We start from the raw sequence: 21,742 nt of genomic DNA, 5'->3' as shown, positions 1-21,742 counted from the left end.
CCACGTGCCTGGGGGCCACAGCTCCAGTTGGCCCGCACCTTCTCCCACCGATGACCACTCTGACCCTCATCTCTGTGCTGGGGTCACACCACAGAACCTTGTCACGAAGCCCCAGATGGAAAAACCAGTCTAGAGAATTTAGGTAGAGGGGCCCGATACCCACAAAAGGACCAAACATGACCTAGGTGAGAGCGGGAGGACGCGCCATCCCCATGAGTCCGAGGAACAGCCCAGCAATGCCAACACAGAGGGCTGGTAACGATTGAGCGCCTCCGGTGTACCATGCACATCTCAGCACCTACGACGCCGGCTCTTGCTCCAAACTCCCAGTGGCTGGACCTGCAAGGCAGACAGAGCCTACCGGGAGCACCCTCTTCTGCAGAGGACAAACTGAGTCGAAACAGACCCAGCGGGTCAGGGCACACGCAGACCTGACCTTTGGATGCTGCAACCGTGCTCCCAACCATCAAGGTACTCCTAGTGTTTGCTTCTGAAGTTCATTTCACTTGACTGTTCTCCAGAAAGAGAGCCGTTGGCCATAGGCTAATGAGACCCCGGCTCAGAGCTGCTAGGCCAGGAGGCAGCACGAGCTGTGAGCATCCGTCAAGGCGAAGACCCCACAGAGGGGCAGTCACTCTTCTCCGGGACCACCAGAACCCGGCTGCAGCTCGACACTCCACTCCACTCAGGGCTATCCTTGGGATGCTCCCTCCACTCGCTGTCCCCCCCCCCGCCAGCTTCCCCCCACCCCCAGATGCGTCCGGATTGGCCCTGAGTGGGACCTTGGCCCACTGCCCCCGGGAGCTGGAGCCCGAGCCAGGAGCTCTCACAGCTGTCCCAACCACACCTCAGAGCCACAAACAAACACTGTTGCCTGGAAACCCCACCTCGCCCCAGCATCCCAGCACGGAATCATGGGATAAGAGCCACTAAGAGTTCTCTGGCCACCATCGTCTGCCCAACCCTTTCATTTCTCAGATGGGAAGACTGAGGCCCAGAGAGGGGATGAGTCTCACTCAAGTTCACTCAGTAAGTTGGGGACCAGGCTGGGACGGGACCGCCCAGTGTCATACACAGACAGACCCCGGTGTCTCTCCAAGGGCCTTCTCTCGTGGCTGCTGCCATGGCCCCCTGGGCACACAGGCTTGCTCATGAACCCTGCTGACAGTCCGGCCAAATCACGACTCTGCTATCACAGGCAGCAGACCCACGGGGTAGCAAGCACCCGACGACCATTCCCACCCCCGGAATCAGTTGTTTGCTTTTGGGATGATACCCCATGGAAATGGCCCAGAAGATAAGGAGAAGCGTTTGTGGGAAGATGTTCCAACAGCACATGGATCCCCATGGAGAACTGGCAATGGAGCACATGCCCCAAACAGAGAAACAGCTTAGCAACCATGAGAGCCGAGCGCCCTGGAATGTTATTTTGCCCTTTCAATGAACAGCAAGTGACACGGGCCAGGATGAATCAAGGAAATGGGCAAATGGGGAAAAAAATACAAGCGACGAGGGGCAGAAAGAAGGAACACTAAGCCGGGTCCTATCCAAGCATCTGTGTGCCCTGGGGGGAAGGGGGCGTGGACGCAGGTGGATGGTTTCAAGTTTAATGATACTCAAGCACCTACAGTTGTCTTTCCGTTGGGACCCATTGACTCAGAGGAGAGAGGAGCCCAGAGAATTCTCTAGACCCTGCAGAGAGAGCAGTGGCCTGCCTGACCTTTACCCAGAAGCCTGATGTATGTGTGTCAACACGTTCTCATGTCCGCGAGCAGGTCCCCATGTGTCCGCGTTTGTGTCTGCACGCATGCCTGTGTCTGTCGGTGCGTTTGTGTGTCTGGTCTCTGGGGGCATGTGTATGTGTCCATGTCTGTGTGTGTGTGTGCACGTGCACGTGTTAGGACCCAGCCCCAGGAGTGGGAAGGTCAGGATCTCAGTTTCCCCACCCCTTGGGGTTCTGTTTCCCCCTCTGTGCACCGGGCATGGCGCTGCTCACCCCGGCCACCTCCAGGAGGGCTGGCATGAGAAGAGGGTCACCTACGTCCCAGTGGAAATGTGGGAGGCCTCCGAGACTCAAACACATCGTGCTTCTCAACCTGACCGCATCACGGAGTCGCCAGGGAACCCGAAGAAGTGCCAGCCCTGGACCTCTGCTGGCGACCCTAACTGTAGCCAAGGCTGAAAGCCCCTCGCCGACGACACCCAAAGTCAGGAAAGACAGGCGCCAGCCAACCAAGGGACAGACGCCGGCCTCTCATCCCTGAGGAAAGAGGAAGGGGCCGTGGCAGACGGGGAAGGGCTGAGTCCTGGAGGTCCGTGAACACTTATGACTCAGAAGACTCCATCCACAAACTTCCAGAATGGCCGCTTTGATGGAAGCTGAGCCTTGGGACCCCCCTGGAGAAGGAAGAAAGGAAGGACAGCCTCGGAAAGGGAGCAGACAGCAGCTCCCACCCACCCGGCACCGCCACGCTCCGCTCGGTGCGTATTTCCGGGAGGGCTTTTAAATCCTCATTTTCTGGCTGAATGGCGGTAGGACCAAGGGCAGCTGTGTGTCTGTGAGCAAACGGAGTTCCATTCTGTGCGGGAAGCTGTCTGCGCCGCAGGGAGGCCCAGAGAACCACGGGGACCGGAGCCTGTGAGCCAAGTTCAAACGCAATCAAAGTCGGTGAGGTTACTCAGCATGGCCAGCCGCGGAAACACCCCAGAGGCTCCTCCGCAGGTGGCTGGATAGACAAAAGGGGGTCTTTCCATACAAGGGAGTACTATACAGCCACAAAATGGAAAGAAGTCCTGATCCACACTACGATTCGCTTGAATCCCCAAAACATACGTAGAGTGAAAAGAAGCAGACACAAAAAGCCCCAGATTATATGATTTCACTTCTGGAATCTTCTGGAAACATCCAGAAGAGATCAGTCCGAAACCAGAAAGCAGATCAGGGGTTGCCAGGGGCTGAAGTGGGGGACGGGCCGGCACAGGAGGGGCTGCCACGGAGTGTGGGGTTTGCCGGGGGGAGGGCGCTGGAAATTGCTGGAAATGCCCTAAAAGCAGTTGTGGTGATGGTGACACGACTCTGAATAGGCCAAATCCCAGAACTGTCCCACGGGGGATTGTATCTCACTAAAGCTTGTATATTTAAAACAGTAGGTTAAGAACAAAACGAGGTAACAGACGTGATCATTTCCCAAATGCCGGAAACGATGCCTTAGTTTGTGAATAGCCATGGCCAAAAAGTGGTACCAGAGGGCGCGATTTTCCCGCACTTGACCGTGTACTAAGCATCGTTCATCCCTCGCGGGACCCCGTGAGTCTTATGTAAACAACGTCCACTTTACAGGTGGAGAAACAGGCCATGGGGAGCCAGCGGCCACCTGAGGCCACACGAACCCCCGAACACCAGCCAGGATCCGCAGCCAGGTGTGACCGACTCCACGGCCTGAGCTCCTCACCCAGCCCCGCAATCCCCCCCAGGCCTATTTTCCTCCTCACTTAGATAAACTCCCAGAGTCTCGTAAGTCTCAGGGGAAAGCTGGAAGCCAGCGAGAAGTGGAGAGGGCAAGGGAGAAGGAACAGAACGCAGGATTGCAAAAGCAGCTCCTACAAATTTATGGCTCCCGGCTGATCTATTAACACATCACAACCAGGAGGGGTGAACAAATGGGTATACTGTGGATCATTTCAGTAACAAGCCATAAATAACAAGCCCCGCCGGCCGCCGCCCGCCCGAGGAGCTCGCGCCAGGCCCTCCGGGAAGAGACGGAGGCTCCCCGGTCTCCCAGCCCGAGACGTGCCGCTGTGGGGACACCGATGAGGCGCTCAGACCCAGCCCAGGCACAGGACCCCAGCCACAGTCAGGGGCGCGGGCTTTGAGGTTTGGAAGTGCTCACCAAGCAGATGTTCTGAGATGTGTAGACACACGTGTGGGCGTTCGCAGGGGTTGGGGGGGCCGAGACCTCCCGGGTCTCGAACTTCTCAGAGACCTCGCCAGGACTGATGTCACTGGCCAGAGCTCCCCCCCACCACCACCCCCGCTCCCGCCGCCCTGGGCCCCAAATTCAAGGGCCTCAGGAGTTTCGAGGCCTTCTTGTCTGGAACCGCCATCCCCCGCAGCCCTGCCTGTTGGGAGGGTGGAGTGTGCGGCCTCTCCGAGGGCAGGTGGGAAGCTGAGTCAGAAAGCCCAGCCACCAGACACCTGGCCTGCGGAGCAGGCGAGGACACAGAACGTGACACAGTCGGGACGCTGTCCCAACAGCGGCGACCACAAGTGGCTCACCACCCCTCGCTGAGCCTCAGTGGGCCCGAGAGAAGGGCTGCCGTGCAGATTAACGGAGGTTCTGCCTGCAGCACCCAGGGGCCAGGGCATGAAGCGCTGGGCATCCGTGACTCCAGACCGGTCTCTGTCTTTCTCTTGGAGGGGTCTCTGCTCTCTCAGGGGTCCCCTGAGAGGCTTCCGGGGCCCCTGGACTGAAGTGCTATGTGTGGGAGGCCTGGTGGGGGGCTCAGTCGTGAAGCGTTTGCCTTCGGCTCAGGTCAGAATCCCAGGGTCTGGGGATTGAGCCCCCACTGGGTTCCCGGCTCAGCCGTGGGGGGGGTCTGCTTGCCCCTCTGCCCCTCCCCTCACTTACGTTCTCTCTCTCAAATTAATAAAATCTTAAAAAAAAAAGTGCTACATGTGAAATTGAATACACATCCCCTGGGAGTGTCCACAGGGTCCCACCCACTGGCTGGGTCACTGGCCACCTTGAGGCCAGTTTCCTTAGACCCCAAGCTCCGCCCATTTCCCAGGCCCAGGGGCATGTGGTCCGGGTTACCTGTCTGTGACGGATGGCACAGGGCGGAAGTCCTTGGTCCAGGTGACCAGTGGAGGTGGGGAACCCTGGGCCTCACAGTCCAGGGTCACCTCGTCACCGGCCTTGGCCGTGACTCTCAGGGGCTCTTCGGCATCATGTGAGCCATTCACACGGATCCTGGGCTCAGCTGTTGGTCAAAGCACGCAGGGACTGTGAGCCGGACAGGAAGCCATTGCATGGGGACCCGGGGGGACAAGGACAACTGTCCCCAGGAAGCAGAGAGGACACTGCCACCCTGGGAAGTGCAGAGACTGGGTGGGCTCTGCCATCAGGGGAGAGTGCAGGTTTGGGGGTGGCCTCAGATCCAATGGTTTCCCCCCCCCAGTCCCGGCCTCTACCTCTTCATGGTCACCCTCCCTCTGGAAGCTTGGCTGGCCTTGGTGACCCCGATCAGGTCCCTCCTGCTCCAACATCTGCTACCCACTAGCTGGTTGGAATGTTCCCTGGGGACAGTCCAGATGGTTCTGTCCTTATCTTCTCTGTCTCCCTTCTCCCCTGGGATCATCCCAATTATTCTCAGGCTATCAACCACCAGAAGACACACATGTCCCCTGGCCTCCTCAAACCCTCACTGGGGGTTTATAACAACCCATGTCCATCAAGTCTTTCTCCTATCAAGCTTGAGGCTCCTGATGATGGAGATTACCCTGTACCCCTCTGTCTTTATGTCCCACCCCCACATTCTTAGCCAGGTGCTCGCACACGGACAGCACTGGTAGGTGTCTAAGCAACAATAATTAAGCTAGCCAGCTGGAGATATCAAGACCCATGTACCCCTCACGCATCCTTTGCACACGAGAGAGAAAATCTCCATTCTAAGAAAAAAATTGTTTTACAATATGAAAATATTGGCTCTAAGAGTGTATCTAGAAAAACTGGGCTGTGCATTTGCTCATTCATTCCAGCCAGTTCCTGAGTACCGGGTTCTGCATGAATGCTGGCCAGAAGCAGCAAAGGAGACAGATCCTGCCCCTGTCCTCCCAGTGTTAGGGCCCAGAGGGAACATGGGTACCAAACAGCTCAATACATGATTCATGATTTAACCAGACTTGCGAAGCATCTCACGAAGGGGAGATTCTAGAGAATTTACAGCAAAGTGACTTGGAGTCAGAGAGCCTACATCTGACCAATGGAAGAAGTCAGCTGGGCCAAGAGGGGGTAGGGAATTCCAAACAGAGGAAACTGCATGTCCCAAGGCCCTGAGGCAGGGTGTACCATTTGAGAAATTGAAAGGAGCAGAGGGTCTGGGGTACAGAGGCTCGGAGAGAGAGGTGGGCAAGGCGGCCGCCAAGGTGGGAGGGCTCCGGTAGAGGCCTGTGGGTTTCCAAGGCTTGTTAGAGTGACCATTTCCCGCCATCCGCTTACAAAGGGTTGAGTTGGTACCCCTTTAAGGGTATGCCCACACTACTGAGGAGAGTGGCTGGAGGAGGACATCTTTGGTCTGTGTACCTTTCAGATAGGCAGAATTTAGAGGCAGGATTGACAGAGGACAGGGAAGATACAGGTAAGGTCAGATTGTCCGTGCCCCTGCCTCCACGACTGCCAAGACCTTCTCCCGAGACATGGGGAGCCATCACTCACTGTTCACAGAAAGCCTCATCTCCTGGCTTGAGAAGCCCACAGCGTTGGTGGCTGTGCAGACATAGGTGCCGGCATCCTGGGGAGATGGCCAGGCGATGACCAGGGTGCCATCCTTGCTCACGTTGTAGTGGAGACCCCCAGAGTTCAGCACATTGGTTTCCTATGGTAGAGTCGCAGGGGACATCAGCAAAGCCCACACCCCATGGGGATTTGCATCATTCTCCTTCCCGTGATGCACTGGTCCTGTCTCTGGTTACCCTCATGCTAACAGGCTCCTCTTACTTTGGTCCAAGTGATGGTGGGCGTGGGGACTCCTGAGGCCACACAGGGGAGAGAGGCTGGAACCCCTTCATTGGTGACATGGTGGGTGGCAGTGGGCTGGATCCGAGGTGGCACTTTCAAAAACAAACCGATTTTATAAACCAAGGTTCTGAGCAGCATTATCCACAGTAGCCAAAAGGTGGAAACAACCCAATTATCCATCAATGGGCTGATGGATAAATGCAATGTGGCATGCAGAGGTCAAATATTATTCAGCTTTAAAAAAGGAATAAAAGTCCGATACGTACTTTAACAAGAATGCACCTTGAACACAGTATGCTAAGTGAAACTAGCCAGACACCGCACAAATACTGTATGCTCCCACTCACATGAGGTCCCTGGGATAGGGAAAGTCAGAGACAGAAGGGAGAATGGTGGTTGCCAGGGGCTGCGGGAGGAGAAACGGGGACCTAGTGTTCAATGGGAACAGAGCTACAATTTGGGAGGAGTAGAAGGTTCTGGAGCTGGACGGTGGTGGTTGTATAGCCCTGTGAATGTGCTTCATGCCCGTGAACGGAGGGTTTAAAATGGGTAAAATGGTATTTGCCACAATTTTTAAAAAACTACTTCAATGAAAGAATACAGTGGCATGGATCTCATCGACAGCCACACTTTTGTAGACGGACGGAGGGCAGCCGTGCCTGGGAACCAGCTGTGCCATTTCTATGCTCTGGGACTTTGGATAAAACCACTTAATCTTTTGGTACCCGTATTCCTTCATCAGCAAAAAAGCTCCTTAAACCCAATTCCCTGCCTACTCTCCAGGGATGGACAGATGAGAAATGGCAGCAAAGAGTGTTCACAGAACACAGTGAACTTGAAAACAAGTGCCAAATCCATTCTGGGCACCATCCAGATTTGCGGGGGAGGAAAAACCGGGTGTGGGCCAGTCGGGAGAAGCCGAGGGCTCTGCCAGTAATGCTGAGACCCGTTAGGGAGGAAAATGCCCTTCTGGATTGTCTCAGGGGGCCAAAGCCTGCAAGTCGATTATTAACGTTGAATGGAAATGAAGCGAGCCAAGAGCCAGCGCGGGCCCCGCGGGCGAGAGGTAGCCTCTGCTGGTCCCGAGATTCTGCTGAGGGACATGCCTGTCTGAGCTGTGAGTTCAGAACGGGGAGTCTTTTAAACCTCGTGTCTTGAGTCCTTATGAAATTTAAGTGAAACATACACAGACCCTCGTAGGATGTATATATTATATAAAAATCATTTATATACAATGTAAGCTCAGTTATATACAATTTCAGTTACACGTAATTCATTACATATGTAGTGTGTGTATATGCACACGTGCGAGCTCACATGCATGTAAAGTGTGAGAGATACACACCAACATGTAAAATTATCTGGTTCTCCTTAGCTTCTGGCATTATGGGAGTCTTGTCTTTGACTTGTCGCACCTCAGATCTTCCTTCAGTGAAAATGAACTCTTTGTGCTTTTTTTTTTTTTTTTAAGAGTATTGAAGATCAAGTTCTCCCCATGCCCCTTCCCCATCCCATCACACCTCGCACCCCTCCCCCGCCGGGGACTCACCCTGGACAACGAGGTCCACGTCCCTGTGCTGAGAGCCAGCCGTGTTGGTGACCACACAACTGTACCTCCCTGCGTCCTCCTGCAGTGCCCGGTCAAGGTGAAGGCTGCCATCTGCTCGGACGGAATGCCGGCTGCCGGGTGGGAGCTGGTAAGAGGGGAGGAAGCCCCAGTCTGAACTGCGGCCCAACACTGAGCCAGCTGAGAGAGTGTTCTAGAAGCCACACTGCCTCCTGGGCCGGTGGGGAGCAGGCTGGACTGAGAGACTAGTGGTTTGGAGCACCCCCACCCCTTCCCTGAGACTCCTCTGCCCCTGCAGAGACTTAGGGCTATAGGTCACCTTGAACCCACTCTCCCACGGCCAGCTGGACTAGGGCAAGCTGCCTGACCCCCGTGGGCCAATGGGAGCCTCTCCCAAGAGTGCAGGGTTAGGGCCAGAGCCTTTCCTGAGCAGGGGCTGGGGCTCCAAGGCCGTTCCACACCAAGGTTACAGAGAGGAGGGACAAACTCCCAGTGAGAACAGAGCCACATGGAGTAGGACAGAGCTGCCACCACACCAGATGTGGTCCCAGAGAGAGAAGCAAAGACAGCAGCTCCTGGTGGCTGCCCAGATGTGTCCCCATGGGGACTAGGGTAGGGCAGGGAGTGCTGGTCCGGAATGGGGCCTGGGGTAACCTCTGTGAAGATGTAAAGTCAGCCCATCTTTGGTGAGGGGGGTTGGCCTTCTTGACCCTGTCCCGGGGGTCCAGCCTCACACCTTGCCCTCAGGTTCTAGAAGCTGCTCCTGAGCCATCTCAGGACCAGGCCTTTTTGGGCTGAGCAAGCCTGAGGGGGTTTCTGCCCAGCATCCTTTCTGAAACAGACTCCGCATCTCCAGCCACTCCCCGTCCTGGCCTCGACAAGGCCCAGGGCCACCCCTTTCGCACTGCCCCTCCAATCCTCCTCGGGAGGGCTCCTCACCGCCACAGCCCACACCCCTAAGCAGGGGCCTCCTCGGGGTCATGTGCAACCACAGAGGCTGCAGGGGGAGTCAGTAGCACGATCGGCCTCTGCAAAGCTCTCAGAATGGGGGGGGTGAAAGCATTGTCTCTGTGCCCCCCAACTTTCTGCTCCCTAGCCTCAGCACTGATGAAGCCCGAGGTCCTTCTGCAGCTCTCCAGCGGGGACCGGCAGCCACACGATCCTCGGCAGGACTTGAGAGGCCGACAGAGGCTATCCGCGCACTTATCAGAGAATTTCTGGAAGGACGCAGGAAAGAGAGGGAGGAAGAAAGAGCACAGTCCCAAGCAAGCGAAGAGCGAAGCAGAGGTCGAGGGGTACACAGCAGCCTTTCCGTCCCCCGGCACCAGTGCCACTGCGCCCAAAGAGCCAGCACTCACGGGCAGGCCGGCCCTGAGCCAGCGCCTCTCCGGGAAGGGCCTCCCAGCCAGGATGATACAGGGCAGGGACACCGGCTGTCTCTCTAGCACCCGGACAGTAGAGGCACTGCTGGCGATCTGCGGGGGGGGCTGTGGGGACAGGAGATGGTAGGGGTCACCCAGATTCCCGTGGGTGGTCATCTGGAGGACAGAGGCCCCACTGCCCCCCTCTCCTCCCCAGGGAACCAGCGGGAGCATCAAGATAAGGGATCCTCAAGTCCAAGGTGCACTTTCTGGGGCATGCTGCCCAGGAAGGAGGGGTCCAGAGGCTCCTCTTGGAGAACCGGGCAAGGACACTATGTTCCAGAGGGTGGACAGCCATAGGGGTGGCCTCCCCAGAGGCCCCGATCTCCCCACCAAACCCTCCTCCCCTAGCTCCACCAGCGAACCATGTCCAGTCACGACGAGCTGGGCCTCTGCCTGGACCTTCCCAAACATATTTTGAGCTTCGCAGACATACTGGGCCTGGTCTTCAGGGACCACACCTGAGGGGCAGAAAGGGGCAGGCTTGACTGCCCAGGCACACCTCTGCTCCGGCCCCCCAGGGGCAAGAAGCCCTCAGCAGAGCCCGGCCCAGCAAAGGGGAGGTAGGAGGGCTGGGGGAAGCAGCCAGACCTTGGAAGGGCATGAATGGGGCCCGACTGTGAATCCCTGTGCCTTGTGGTGTGAGGGGTGGGGTCACCGATACAGACCAGTAGCCGGCATCCGGCCCGGCCCGGCCCAGGGCAAGCGGTCATAGTAGTGACAATGGTGGCCGTGACAATTGTTAAAGCACAGAACACTTTACCTGTGTCAGGAACCATGCTGGGCGCTTCCTGTGTAAGAGCCACATAGCAACCCCTCCGGGCAGCCTTTCAGGAAACCCAAGTGGCAGCTTCTGTCCTTATCACTGCTTCAGGTTCAGACTAACAGAACGACTTGCCCGGGGTCAGCCAGCCAAAATATGACCCTGTAACCACCTTACCCAGGGTCAACGCCAGGGTCAAGGCTCTGCTCCGAGCCCCCCAGCCTGGGGGCTGAGACACTATCAGACGCCATCCTGCCTCCCCTGGCCACCTTCCTCCAGCCCCAGTGTCTTACTCTCAAAGAACAGCACTCCTGAATTGGGCTGCCCGGTCCTGCTGCCCCGCCTGGGCCCCAGTGGCTGGCCATCTCCACGGCGCCAGGTGACCTTCGGGGGCGGGCGGCCCGTGGCCCGGCACGCCAGGAGGGCGCTCTTCCCCAGCTCCACGGTGACGTCCCGGGGCAGCTCCATCAGCCGGGGCGCATCTGCAGGGAGACGACTGGTCAGCCATGCCTGGGGGCTGAACCTGCCGTGCCCCCAGGGCGCTGTTCCCGCAGCCCGCCTCCCCTCCCACTGTTGGGAGCTTCCATTTCTCCCAACCTCACCCTGTGAACCTGGGGCTGACTCACACCCAGGGCTCTGGAGCCAACCTGAGCTTGGCTTGGTCCAGCCCTGGAGAGCTCTTGGGGATGAGGCAGAGGGAGCGGCCTTTGGCGGGACGAAGTTGCCGCCACACCTCATACCCCCTCATTGGGTCACAGGGGCCTCGCCGGGCCTCACCATGCAGGCAGAGGCAACAGGCCTGCTTTTGGCAGCAACACCTCCTGGGAAGCCCACCTCTGAGGGGCAGCACGTCAAGCTCCAGCCACAGGAGCCCCACCACCTCGGAGACCCTCCACCCCCCCTCGCCCTCCTCCACCTTCCTCTTGCAGGTGTCCTGAACTTGGGCGGCCATTCCCTGACCCCCAAGAGCCAAATCCATGGAGAGATGAATGGCCATCTTCACTCTCCTCTCTACGTCTCTGTTTGCTGATCTTTCTGTAAGGAGTATATAAGACTCCACCACAAAACGAAAACAGGCTTACTATAAATGAGGTGGCCTTACACTTGATGGTCCAAACAGGACACTGGAGCATGACCAGGGCTGTCTTAATCATAGCACCAGGACAAACGTCCCAAACAAGGATGGCCCTGCTCACAGGAATCAAACAAAACTCCAGTAATACACGAATATATTTCCCCCCGTTTTTCCTCCACACACCCCAAACCTCATGCCCTTCCCCAGAGTCACCACTGTTCACAGTTCACGGTGTTTCTTCTAAGCCCTGTCTTATATTTATAATCAGGAGAAAATAAGTTGTTTCCCAAAATAGAAATTCATGATCCTGGCAGGCCAGGAGCCAGGCCAATTCCAGATGGGTCCGGGCCTTGTCCCCACAGCTTATGGGCACAGTTCTCAGGTCCCTGTCCCCAGACCTGCGACCAGGAAGGTCCCCTAGCCTTTTCTTAACCCCATGGCATCCAACATCATGGAAAACCCTCCACCTTTTGTTCTGTCCACCTCCCTCCAGAAATCTCCCCCATCCATCCAAATCATGACGTCAAATTTCCCTCCTGGCCTGGGGATTAGGGATGTTCCAAGGAGATATAAACACAACTTGGAAAATTACTGCAAGGAGGACCCAACAGTCTTGGAGCCAGCCTCAAACGCCACCCGCATGCCTGTCTTTGTTGGTGGTGCCTGGCATCTGCCGCAGCCCAGGATCCCGGAAAGCCTCTGTTCTGGACTCGCCTCCATCAGGATCATTAGTCCTGCAGAGCCCTGGCCCCAGGAGGCGTGGCTCTGCCATCCCCCCTTGCTGGGGAGATACCCCAGAGTCTGCCTTCACCCACTCCTTCCAGCCAGACCTGCTTCTTGACCCGCCCCTCCTTAGCCTCCAAACAGCCCAGCTTTATCTCCAGGCTCTGGGACACCACAAAGCACACTCTCTTCCCCTTTCTCCTCCCAGTCCTGAACGTGCCCCCCAAAAGGGACAGCCGGCCTTTAATGGCAAATAATCTGTACAGAGGGCAGATTCTGGAATGCCTACTGAGGGACAGGCATGGTGATGGAGCTTTCAGAAACACAGTTTCATCAACCCCATTTTAAAGATGAGGAAACTGAGGTTCAGAGAGATCAGGCGGCCGCCCAAGGGCACAGCTCCAAGTTAACAGTGGAGACAGGCTCCGAGCTTGGGTCTGGCTGCTGCTAAGGCCCAGGCTCTCACCCACCGCACCCCTGTGTCCCCCTGCGTCCTCGGGAGCAACTTGGCTGCTGTTTCAGCCAGAGCCACACCCACCCCTCCTGTCCTCTCTTTGGGGTGGATTCCAAAGCAGCCGAATCCCAGACTCAGATTGATCCCACCCAGAAAACTCCAGCCTCCAGCATAGCCATCCCTCCTGCCCCAGTCCTCACTGGAGCCCCCAAATAAGGCAGGGCCCCAGAATCCTCATATGCTAGAGCTGAAGGTCCTGTGGTCCCCTCATTTGCATATGGGGGAAACTGAGGCTGGGGGCAGAGGCAGGGCCGACCCTGAGTCCTGCAGCATGTCGGTGGGGACTGGGTTCCCAAGCCGGTGCCCTTCCCAGAGATTCATCAGTGGGTCAGCCATCCCTGCCCTCAGGCCCCCTCCTCACAGACTTCCAGGGGAGCCCTGCAGGACCCCAGCAAGGGACCGCAAACTGGCCCTGTGTTGAGGGAACGTCAGGATGTCTGTGACGGGGGGAACGGTCTCCACACCCCCCTCCTGGGACGGTTCCTGCCACTGGGCCGGGGCTGCAGACGCTGGGGCACACTCCCCTGGGCCTCTTCCTCTCAGAAAACTATCGACGGTTCTAGTCTACGGCCGCACTGACATAAAGGCAAACACAATCCAGGCCGGATTCCTTGTCATCTACTTGTTGTCATCCATCCCTTTCCTTCTGATTTTAAAAGAAATGAAAATCAGAGCCTTGTCCCGGGCTCTGGCCCCATCCCAGGCCCTGGGTCCATGCCCGCTGTGCCTGACGGAAAAGCCAGAGCTGCTTCTCTCCTGCTCCCCCAGGCTGGCCGGGGGGCCCCTGTGCTCCCCAAAACATAAGCTCTTGCCCCCTGCTCATCTACCCGGCAACCTGGGGCTCCCAGGCCGGGAACAGAAGGCGGGGCGGAAAGGAGGAAACACAGGGAGGAATGAGCATCCTCTCTTTCTGAGGGAGAACCCAGCAGGTGCAGATAAGTTCTCTCAGAGCAGGGAAGGAACAGAAAGGGAACAGAAAGGGCGCTGAAATTGGGGAAGGCGTGCCTGCTGGGAGCCCGGTCTTCAGCCCTGTGATGAATCCCCCTGCCTCCCCCGGCCCGGGGTGGCCGGCATGTTGAGCATCTGCTCCATTCAAGCCCCAAGCGACACCTGTTCTCTCATTAAATCTCTCAAGGACCCTATGAGCAAAGCTCTATTGCTATCCTCCCTTTTCACAGATGGGGAAAGGAAGGCTCAGGGAGGCCAATAACTTGGCTGAAGAAGCAGGGGGTTCTGGGGGTCATCGATGCAGGAATCGAGTCTACCAGAAGCCGGACCCACAGGTGATGGGGGCCACCAACGCTGGCACTCGCCGCCCTCCTTCCCAAACACGGCCAGGAAGCCGGTTCCCAGCTCAGCAGCAGGAGGTGGGCACAGCGCCCAGCCGTTCCCCGCCCTGGAAGGCTCTGCCCGCCTGGCTAGGAAGGCCGGGCCACAGCTGCCACCCAGATGGGCAGGAAATTTGATTTCCCACCGCCGCTGCCAGGCCAGCTCTCCCAGACACGCTGGTGCTGGGCCACAGTCCATCCTTTCCCTGACCTCAAGCCGAAGGCCACCTGTGGCCAAGAAGCCCGCCTCTGGGGTCCCAGCCGTCTCCTCCTCTGACCCGGGGAACCGGCCCTAAGGTCCATCACTGACAGGTGACGGACAGGACCAGGCGGGCTTGTCAGGCTGAGACGCAAAGAAATAATGCACCGCTGAAAAGAAATCAGACACGGAGCAGAGGATGCCTGCCTGTGACAAAGAACCAAAACCTACTATTAACAATGACAGCGACGTGGGTCAGAACCCGCTGCCCCAGGCCTGTCTCACTCGCACACGTACAACGTCCCAGAGACTTTGCCGACCAGGAACCCAAGCCTCAGAGTGGAGAAGCAACAACCGAGCTCACCCTGCCGCTGAGCATAGGGGATTCCCTCCAGGGGCTAAAGGCCTGGGCCCTGGGTTCGGATCTCAGCTCTGCCACTCACCAGCTGTGTGGCCTTGGACAAGTCCCTTAACCTCTCTGTGCTTCCTGTCCCCCCGTCCCTACAGGAGGTAATGACCGAACCCGCCTCAAAGAGTTGTGAGGTTTACATGCTAGTGCACAAAACAGGTGTAGAGCCGGCCCTGGTAGTGGCAAATTTCACAGAAATCCTGGCTTCCATGTTTCTTGCTATCAGGCCCTAAGCCCGCGGCTTTCCCCACCCACCCTGCCCCACCCAAGAGGGAACCACACAGCACACCCTCTACAGGGAACATTGAAGCACATCACTCTCTACCCTAAAAACTCTCCCGACCCCCGCAGGACAAAACCCAAACTGTGCTGGGCTCCTGAGGCGAGCACGACCCAGAGCAGTCAGCAGCCCCAATGCGCCCCTCGGCCCTGGCTCAGTCCTACTCCCCGGTTCGCTTCTCTTGCCACAGGGGAGGTCTGCTCCTCCCGCTCCGCTTGCCTCGAACACGGCTCCCCAGCTCATCCCTGCCTCACGGCTTCTGGGTTCATCCCGGACATCACCTCCTCCAAGAAGTCTTCCCAGCCTGCAGTGTCATGTGGACTCCTTCTCTGGGCACCAACAGCTCCCCACAGATGCCACCTGCAAATGCTCCCGACCCTGAGATCCCACTTGTCCATTTGCCATCTCTCTCCTTGACGCCAAGAGCGACACAAAAGCAGATGCTGAGTAGTGCCGTTGTGTCCCTAGCGCAGGGCCTGGCCCCCTGGGGACCGCGTGCTGGAGGAAGGAGGGATAGAACAAAAGGAGGCTAATGGTACCCCAAGCCTGGAGGATCCAACCCTGACTTGGTGCCAGTGTCCTCAGGGCCAGAACCTGCTCTTCACAGGGCCTGCTCCCCTCAGGGCCCCCCACCATCCTTGGGGAGCCCCTTAGCCATCCCACCCAGCCAAGACCATCACACTATTATTTCTCTGTGTTTTCCTGGGACTCCCCACATCTGCCTCCCCACCATGGCCACAGCAAGCCCCTCAGAGCCCTGTTTGCGCTGGCCCAGGAGCTGTGTCTACAACTCCTAGCAATCCCCACGGAACTCGTGCAGGCCTGGAATGCAGATGTCAAGGCCGTGCGTTGCCGCAGAAGAACCCAGACTCCTCATCTGTAAAAAGGGGATAATCACCCCTCTGTTTATTAAGCACCCAAGATAGGCCAAACCCCATGCTAAGCATTATATGCCCATCTCACCGAATCCTCCCAGCCACCCCGTGGCATGATCAGCCCCATTTTACAGGTAGGGAAACTGAGGGTCAGTGACTCAACCAAAGCACACAGATGGCAAGTGATGGAGACAAGACGGGAACTCGGGCCTCAAGGAGGACGATGCTGGTCTCTGTGGCAGGCAGCCTCCAAGGACCCCTGCCTCCTGGTATGCACACACTTGAGTAGCCCCTCCCACCCACCGTGTGCCAGGGTTGGTCTGTGTGCCAACAGAATATAGTAGAAGTGAGTGTCTGTCCCTTCTAGGACCGGCTGGTTATAAAGACTGCAGCTTCCTTGTGGGATTCTCTCCCTCTCCCTCCCTCCCTCTCTCTTCTCCCTTTCTCTTCTCTCTCTCTTTTCCATCTCTGTTCTCTTTCCCTCTCCTTTTTCCCTTTCCCTCCTCTCTCTCCCTCTCTCTTCTCCTTCCCCCTCACTTTTCTCTCTCTCGCCTCTCTCCCTCTCTTTCTCTCTCCCTCTTTCCCTCCCTCTCTTCCCCCTCTTTCTCCTCTTTCCCTTTTCTCTCTCCCTTTCTCTCTTCTCTCTCCTTCCTCTCTCTTATCCCCTCTCTCCCTCCCTTTTCCCCCCACTTTTCTCCCCCCCTCTCTCCTTCTCCCTCTCTCTATCTCTCTTTTCTCTCTCCCTCTCTGTCAGTCTCTCTCTTTCTTAGCTCCCTTGCTCATAGGAATCCATGTCAGGAGAAGCCTTCTAGAGACACGCACATGGTGGATAAACAGAGGCATCCTGCCAGCCGCCGCGGGAATGAATCCAGACCAGCTCCTCCAGCCCCAGTCAAGCCTTCGGATGACGCGTCCCCCGCTAAGCATCAGCTGCAATCCCATGACAGCCTCTGAGCCTCCGCCACCCAGCCAGGCCAAACCCTGGCCTTCCAGAAATGCCAGTGTGTAGATGCTTACTGTTTAAGCTGCAGAGTTTTGGGGAAATTTGTCATACAGTGAGAGGCACGGGGTCCTTGGTCCCATGTGCTCCAGACCCACACGATACAGATTCTGTACCGGTGTTCTCTATGGTGGAGTTCCCTCCTCCCTGCTCAGAGGTGGGGCAAAGGGGCAGGGGGCACTCACGTCCAACCTCCAGCCGGATCTCTGCAGACGCATCGCCCATCTCATTGACGGCCCAGCAGGTGTAGATGCCAGCGTCCCTCTCCCGAGCTGCTGGGATCCGCAGTGTCCCGGAGCTGGAGGCTTCAGGGGCCAGAATCATTTCAAGACCCCCTGGACCAAAGAAGGGAAAGCATCAGGCAGGTGGCCGTGGTGGCCACAGAGGCTGCTGAGCCTTCCCGACCCTCGGGCTCCTGGAGCTGCACTGGGCTGGGGCCTGGGAGGGGCGGAGTTGGGCAAGGTTGCTTCCCAAAAGCCAGAACCCCTGTTATTTAATGGGGACAGAGTTTCAGTTTTGTAAGAGGAACAAAGTTCTAGAAACAGATGCCGGTAACCGTTGTACAACAACACGAAGGTACTTAATACTATCGAGCGGTATCCCTAAAAAGGGTTAAGATGTAAAGTTTGTTATTTGCATTTTACAATTTTCTAAAAAGAAGTTTTAAGTCAGCCCTCCTGGCTCCAGTCCCACTGTGGGGGCTTTCCCTGCGCCCCTCTGCTGACGAGGAGTGAGGCCCCGCCTGTCCCCCCATGTGTGACAGGCTCAGCACCTGCAGACTCCTTGCCTGGGCCTCCCTGGTTGGTTCCCATCCTCCGCCCAGGCTCCAGACTGGGATGAACACACCCCAGCCGTGGCTGCTTCTCTGACGCCCGACCCCAGGCAGGCCTCCCGAAACCCACCCCGAGGCCTCCCTCCTTTCTCCTTGCTGTGGTCTACGCCCAGGCTCCCCTGATCCAGACCCACTTTCTAGCTTTTAATATAATTTTTTGTTTTTACTGCTTTTATTGTGGGGAAATGTACGTAACACAAAATTTGACCAGTTTAAGCATTCCGAGTGTCCAGTTCAGTGACATGAAATAGGTCCATATTACTGTGCAACCCTCACCTCCATCCTTCTCCAGAACTTTCTCAGCTTCCCAAACTGAAACTCTGTCCCCAGCCCCCCAACACCTAGGCCCTGGTGCCCACTCTTTTCCTTCCTGTCCCTATGCATCTGCCTCATCCAGGTCCCCATGTAAGGGGAATCCTGGAGTGTATGTCCTCCTAAGGATGGCTGATTTCTCTCCACATCATGGCCCCCAGGCTCCTCTGTGCTGTTCTCAGAATTTCTCCCCTTCTTTTCAAATAAAAAAAAAAAGTGGAGAGGGGAGCACCTGGGTGGCTCAGTGGGTTAAAGCTTCTGCCTTCGGCTCAGGTCATGATCCCGGGGTCCTGGGATCGAGCCCCACATCAGGCTCTCTGCTAGGCGGGGAGCCTGCTTCCCTTCCTCTCTCTCTCTCTGCCTCTCTCTGCCTACTTGCGATCTCTCTGTCAAATAAATAAATAAATAAATCTTTTTTAAAAAAAGATTTTTTTTTTAATCGTGGTAAAAAACCCAGAATAAAATTTGCCATCTTAACCACTTTCAAGAGCATAGTTCAGGGGCGTTAGCTGAGTTGACATTGTTGTACAATTTGAATTCCACTTCTTTTCCAGCCTGAATAATGTCCCACTGAGAGAGGCCCTTTTACAAAGGGTTCCCGGGGCGGGCACTCAGCCCGAACAGGAGAGACACGAGCACCGAGCCAGGAGTCCCGGGACCTCTGCCACCCAGGGGTGGCCTGGCACAACATGCTCAGACTCTGAGCTGCTTCTGCCTGTGTCAAGGTCAAGGTGGGCTCTGACAAGCTGGCAGACAGGTGCCATGAATGGTAGAGTGCATCCAGGTCGGAGAGGGCAACACGGGCGAGGGCTGACCCTTGAGAGGGAGCTGGGAGTCTACTCCTGGAAAGACAGGAGCAGCCCCTGCTGGGGGTTCCAGAACACTCCCAGCAGCCGAACTCCAGCTCGGAGTCTGGCACCGGGAAGCCCTCCTGGACCCATTCACTCAAAAGAGCCTCAGAACAGCCCTCGAACTAATGGCCCCATTTCCAGATCAACCGCATCACCGTCACCATCACTAAGAACACCAAGCCCAGGAGCGCCTGCGGGGCTCAGTGGGTGAAGCGTCTGTTTTCGGCTTAGATCGGGATCCTGGGGGTCCTGGGATCAAGCCCCGCATCAGGCTCCCTGCTCAGCGGGGAGTCTGATCTTCTCCCTCCCCCTCAAATAAATAAATAAAATCTTAAAAAAAAAAAAAAAAGAACACCAAGCCCAGCCCGTGTGCCTGGCTTACTCTAAACATTTCACTTGCATGAACTCATCTCACCCTCACACAACTGACCTGGTGCTCCCTGTTTCCCAGATGAGGAAGCAGGCTCAGCGATGCCAGGCCACCTGCCCACTGTCACCCAGGTGAGGCAGAATTTAAATCTCCAAACCCTGCTCCTCGACACGGAGCCATGTAGAGTCTCGGCTGGGCGATGGGGTGCTGCTAGAATGGGCCAGCCCCCCAGACACCCCATTTGCAGGGCCACTGCCCCATGACCATCCTGGAAAGCGGATCCGCCAGGGGACCCAGAGGGACCATTCCCCAGGCCCCTCTCCCACCTGACGTACCTCGATACCAGATGACCCGGGGTGGGGGCACCCCGGACACGTCACACACCAGCACAGCCTCGTCCCCAACAGCAGCCAGCACCACCGCGTTCACCGCAGAGATGGACGGCGGGTCTGCGTGGGAACAGATGGGGAACTTGGGACCCGCCCACAGACTCCCTAGAGCAACAGTGCAGACTTTCCTGGGGGGAGGGGTGAGGACAGAGAAGGAGCTGCACCCCCTGCCTTCTTCCCCACCCCTCTACCAGTCAGGGACCGTCACCCAGAAAGATCTGGCCACTCTTGCTTTCTTAGAAGTTTCTGACCCAGGAACTCAAATGAAAGCCAGTCATTCCTGGAACCAACCCACCCTACACACATTTTTCTCATTGAATGCCAAAATGTGAGGCATCTGGGTGGCTCAGTTGGTTAAGTGGCTGCCTTCAGCTCAGGTCATGGTCTCAGGGTCCCGGGATCGAGCCCCATGTCCGTAGGGCTCTCTGCTCAGCAGGGAGTCTGTTTCTCCCTCTCCCTTTGCCTCTACCCCTGCTTGTGTACTCTCTCCCCCTCTCTTAAATAAATAAATAAGATCTTAATCAAAAAAAAAGGAAGCTGAAACCCTACAAAGTCCTAAAATCCCCTACATGGGCTGCCCATCCCTCCCCGTCTCCGCCCCCAACTCCCTCCCATTCTCTCCACACCAGCCTTCTCCCAACCTCTTGAGGACCCCAGACTCATCCTGACCTCAAGGCCTTTGCCTCACTGGGTCCCTCTGCCTGGAATACTTTCCCATCCCTGTTTTGGCCCTGTGCTCCCATAGCACCCTCTGAAAGTACCATTATCTGCTTGCATGCTTCTTCTGTGCCCCTGCACCGCCACCGTTAGAATATAAGCTCCCCCCAGGCAGAGACCATGTACTCCCTGCTGTATCCCCAGGGCCTGGCACACAGTAGGTGCTCAGTAACTATTTGTGGGTGGGAAGGAGGGAGGGAGAGAGAGAGGTTCTCCTGAGATGCCCGGGGCCCAGGTACCTGTATAGTAGAGGGTGACCGTCTCCTCGTCTATGCCGACCTCATTCACAGCCAGGCAGCTGTAATTCCCAGCATCCTCTGGGGCCACATCCTGAATGATCAGGGTTCCCCGGGCATCCTCTCGGATTCTGGAGGCAGGCCATAAAGCAACATGTTCAGTGGCCAAGGGGCTGATCAGTTCCAGTCACACGAGGACTACCTCAGTCATCATCAATAACAACTTAATTAATAGCGTCACTAGTGATTGCCATTTTATACTGACTGCTTGCTCCGGGCCTGGCTGTGTGCTCGGAGCTTTACATAGATTGTGCTTTTGAATTCATGAGGGTAAAGTGACTTGTCCAACGTCACACAGCCTGGACGGCAGGGGCAGGATTCAAGCACCGGTCTGCTGGATTCTGAGACTGTAGCTCCTGACCCCGGAGCTCATACTGAGGTATCGTTATGTTTCCAAAGTGATCTTGCTCCCGAGTCTCAAATGATCCCAGAAAGAAGGCAGGGCAAGCACTACCCTCTCTCCGCACCACCTCCCCAGGGCCATCGCCCCATTTACAGGCAGAAAGATGGAGCCCCAGAGGCGTCCCCTGGGAGTCACCATTCACCTGCTCCTAGTCCCAGAGCCCCTGGCCCTGGGCTTCTTACCTGCTGTCCTCTTGCAGAGCATGACCCTCTCGGCTCCAAGAGATGTGGGGCGGGGGGTACCCAGAGGCCGAGCAGCTGATGCTCACCTCCATACCCTGGGAGAAGTGCTGGGACCGGGTATGGATGCTGACCTGTGGGGCCCCTGCGGTATAAAGAATGGACAGGTGGGGGAGAGCCTGTCAGGGCAGCCATGCCGCTCCGGGTGCCCAGCCCTGGCTTCCTCTCCATCCCCAAAGTCATAGATGGGCCAGACGTAGGAAGCAAAGGCCCCAAAGGGCCTGAATGTCCAGGGAGTGGCTTTCCTGGGAACTTGGGCTGACCAGGCAGCCGCCCAGGCCACACGAGGTGAATTTCCTGTTGCCCCTGGGAGAGCCTCAAGCTCCCTGGGGCTCCGCTCCCAGCTGAGCGTCTTGGAGAGGCTTGGGCAGATAGGCAGATGCCAGGGCTGGGGACAACTCTCATCGCCAGTGACCCTGAGTGAACCCAAGCCCTGACCGGG

General features: G+C 57.0%; 1 protein-coding gene across 1 annotated transcript in view; it reads right to left on the bottom strand.

Moving 5' to 3' along the window:
- The window catches only part of HMCN2 (hemicentin 2), a 144,705-nt gene that overhangs the window by 85,255 nt on the left and 37,708 nt on the right, over positions 1–21,742 (bottom strand). Inside the window, 11 exon segments of the mRNA XM_032866090.1 lie at positions 4,815–4,980; positions 6,435–6,594; positions 6,717–6,829; positions 8,287–8,431; positions 9,663–9,790; positions 10,091–10,186; positions 10,782–10,970; positions 17,077–17,226; positions 19,592–19,705; positions 20,602–20,729; positions 21,244–21,385. Of these exon segments, the coding sequence (XP_032721981.1) occupies positions 4,815–4,980; positions 6,435–6,594; positions 6,717–6,829; positions 8,287–8,431; positions 9,663–9,790; positions 10,091–10,186; positions 10,782–10,970; positions 17,077–17,226; positions 19,592–19,705; positions 20,602–20,729; positions 21,244–21,385 (1,531 nt within the window).

Source organism: Lontra canadensis, unplaced genomic scaffold (genome assembly GCF_010015895.1).
Source record: "Lontra canadensis isolate GAN:19392208 unplaced genomic scaffold, GSC_riverotter_1.0 scaffold30, whole genome shotgun sequence".
Classification (NCBI taxonomy): Eukaryota; Metazoa; Chordata; class Mammalia; order Carnivora; family Mustelidae; genus Lontra; species Lontra canadensis.
This window is presented reverse-complemented; position numbering and strand designations above follow the sequence as displayed.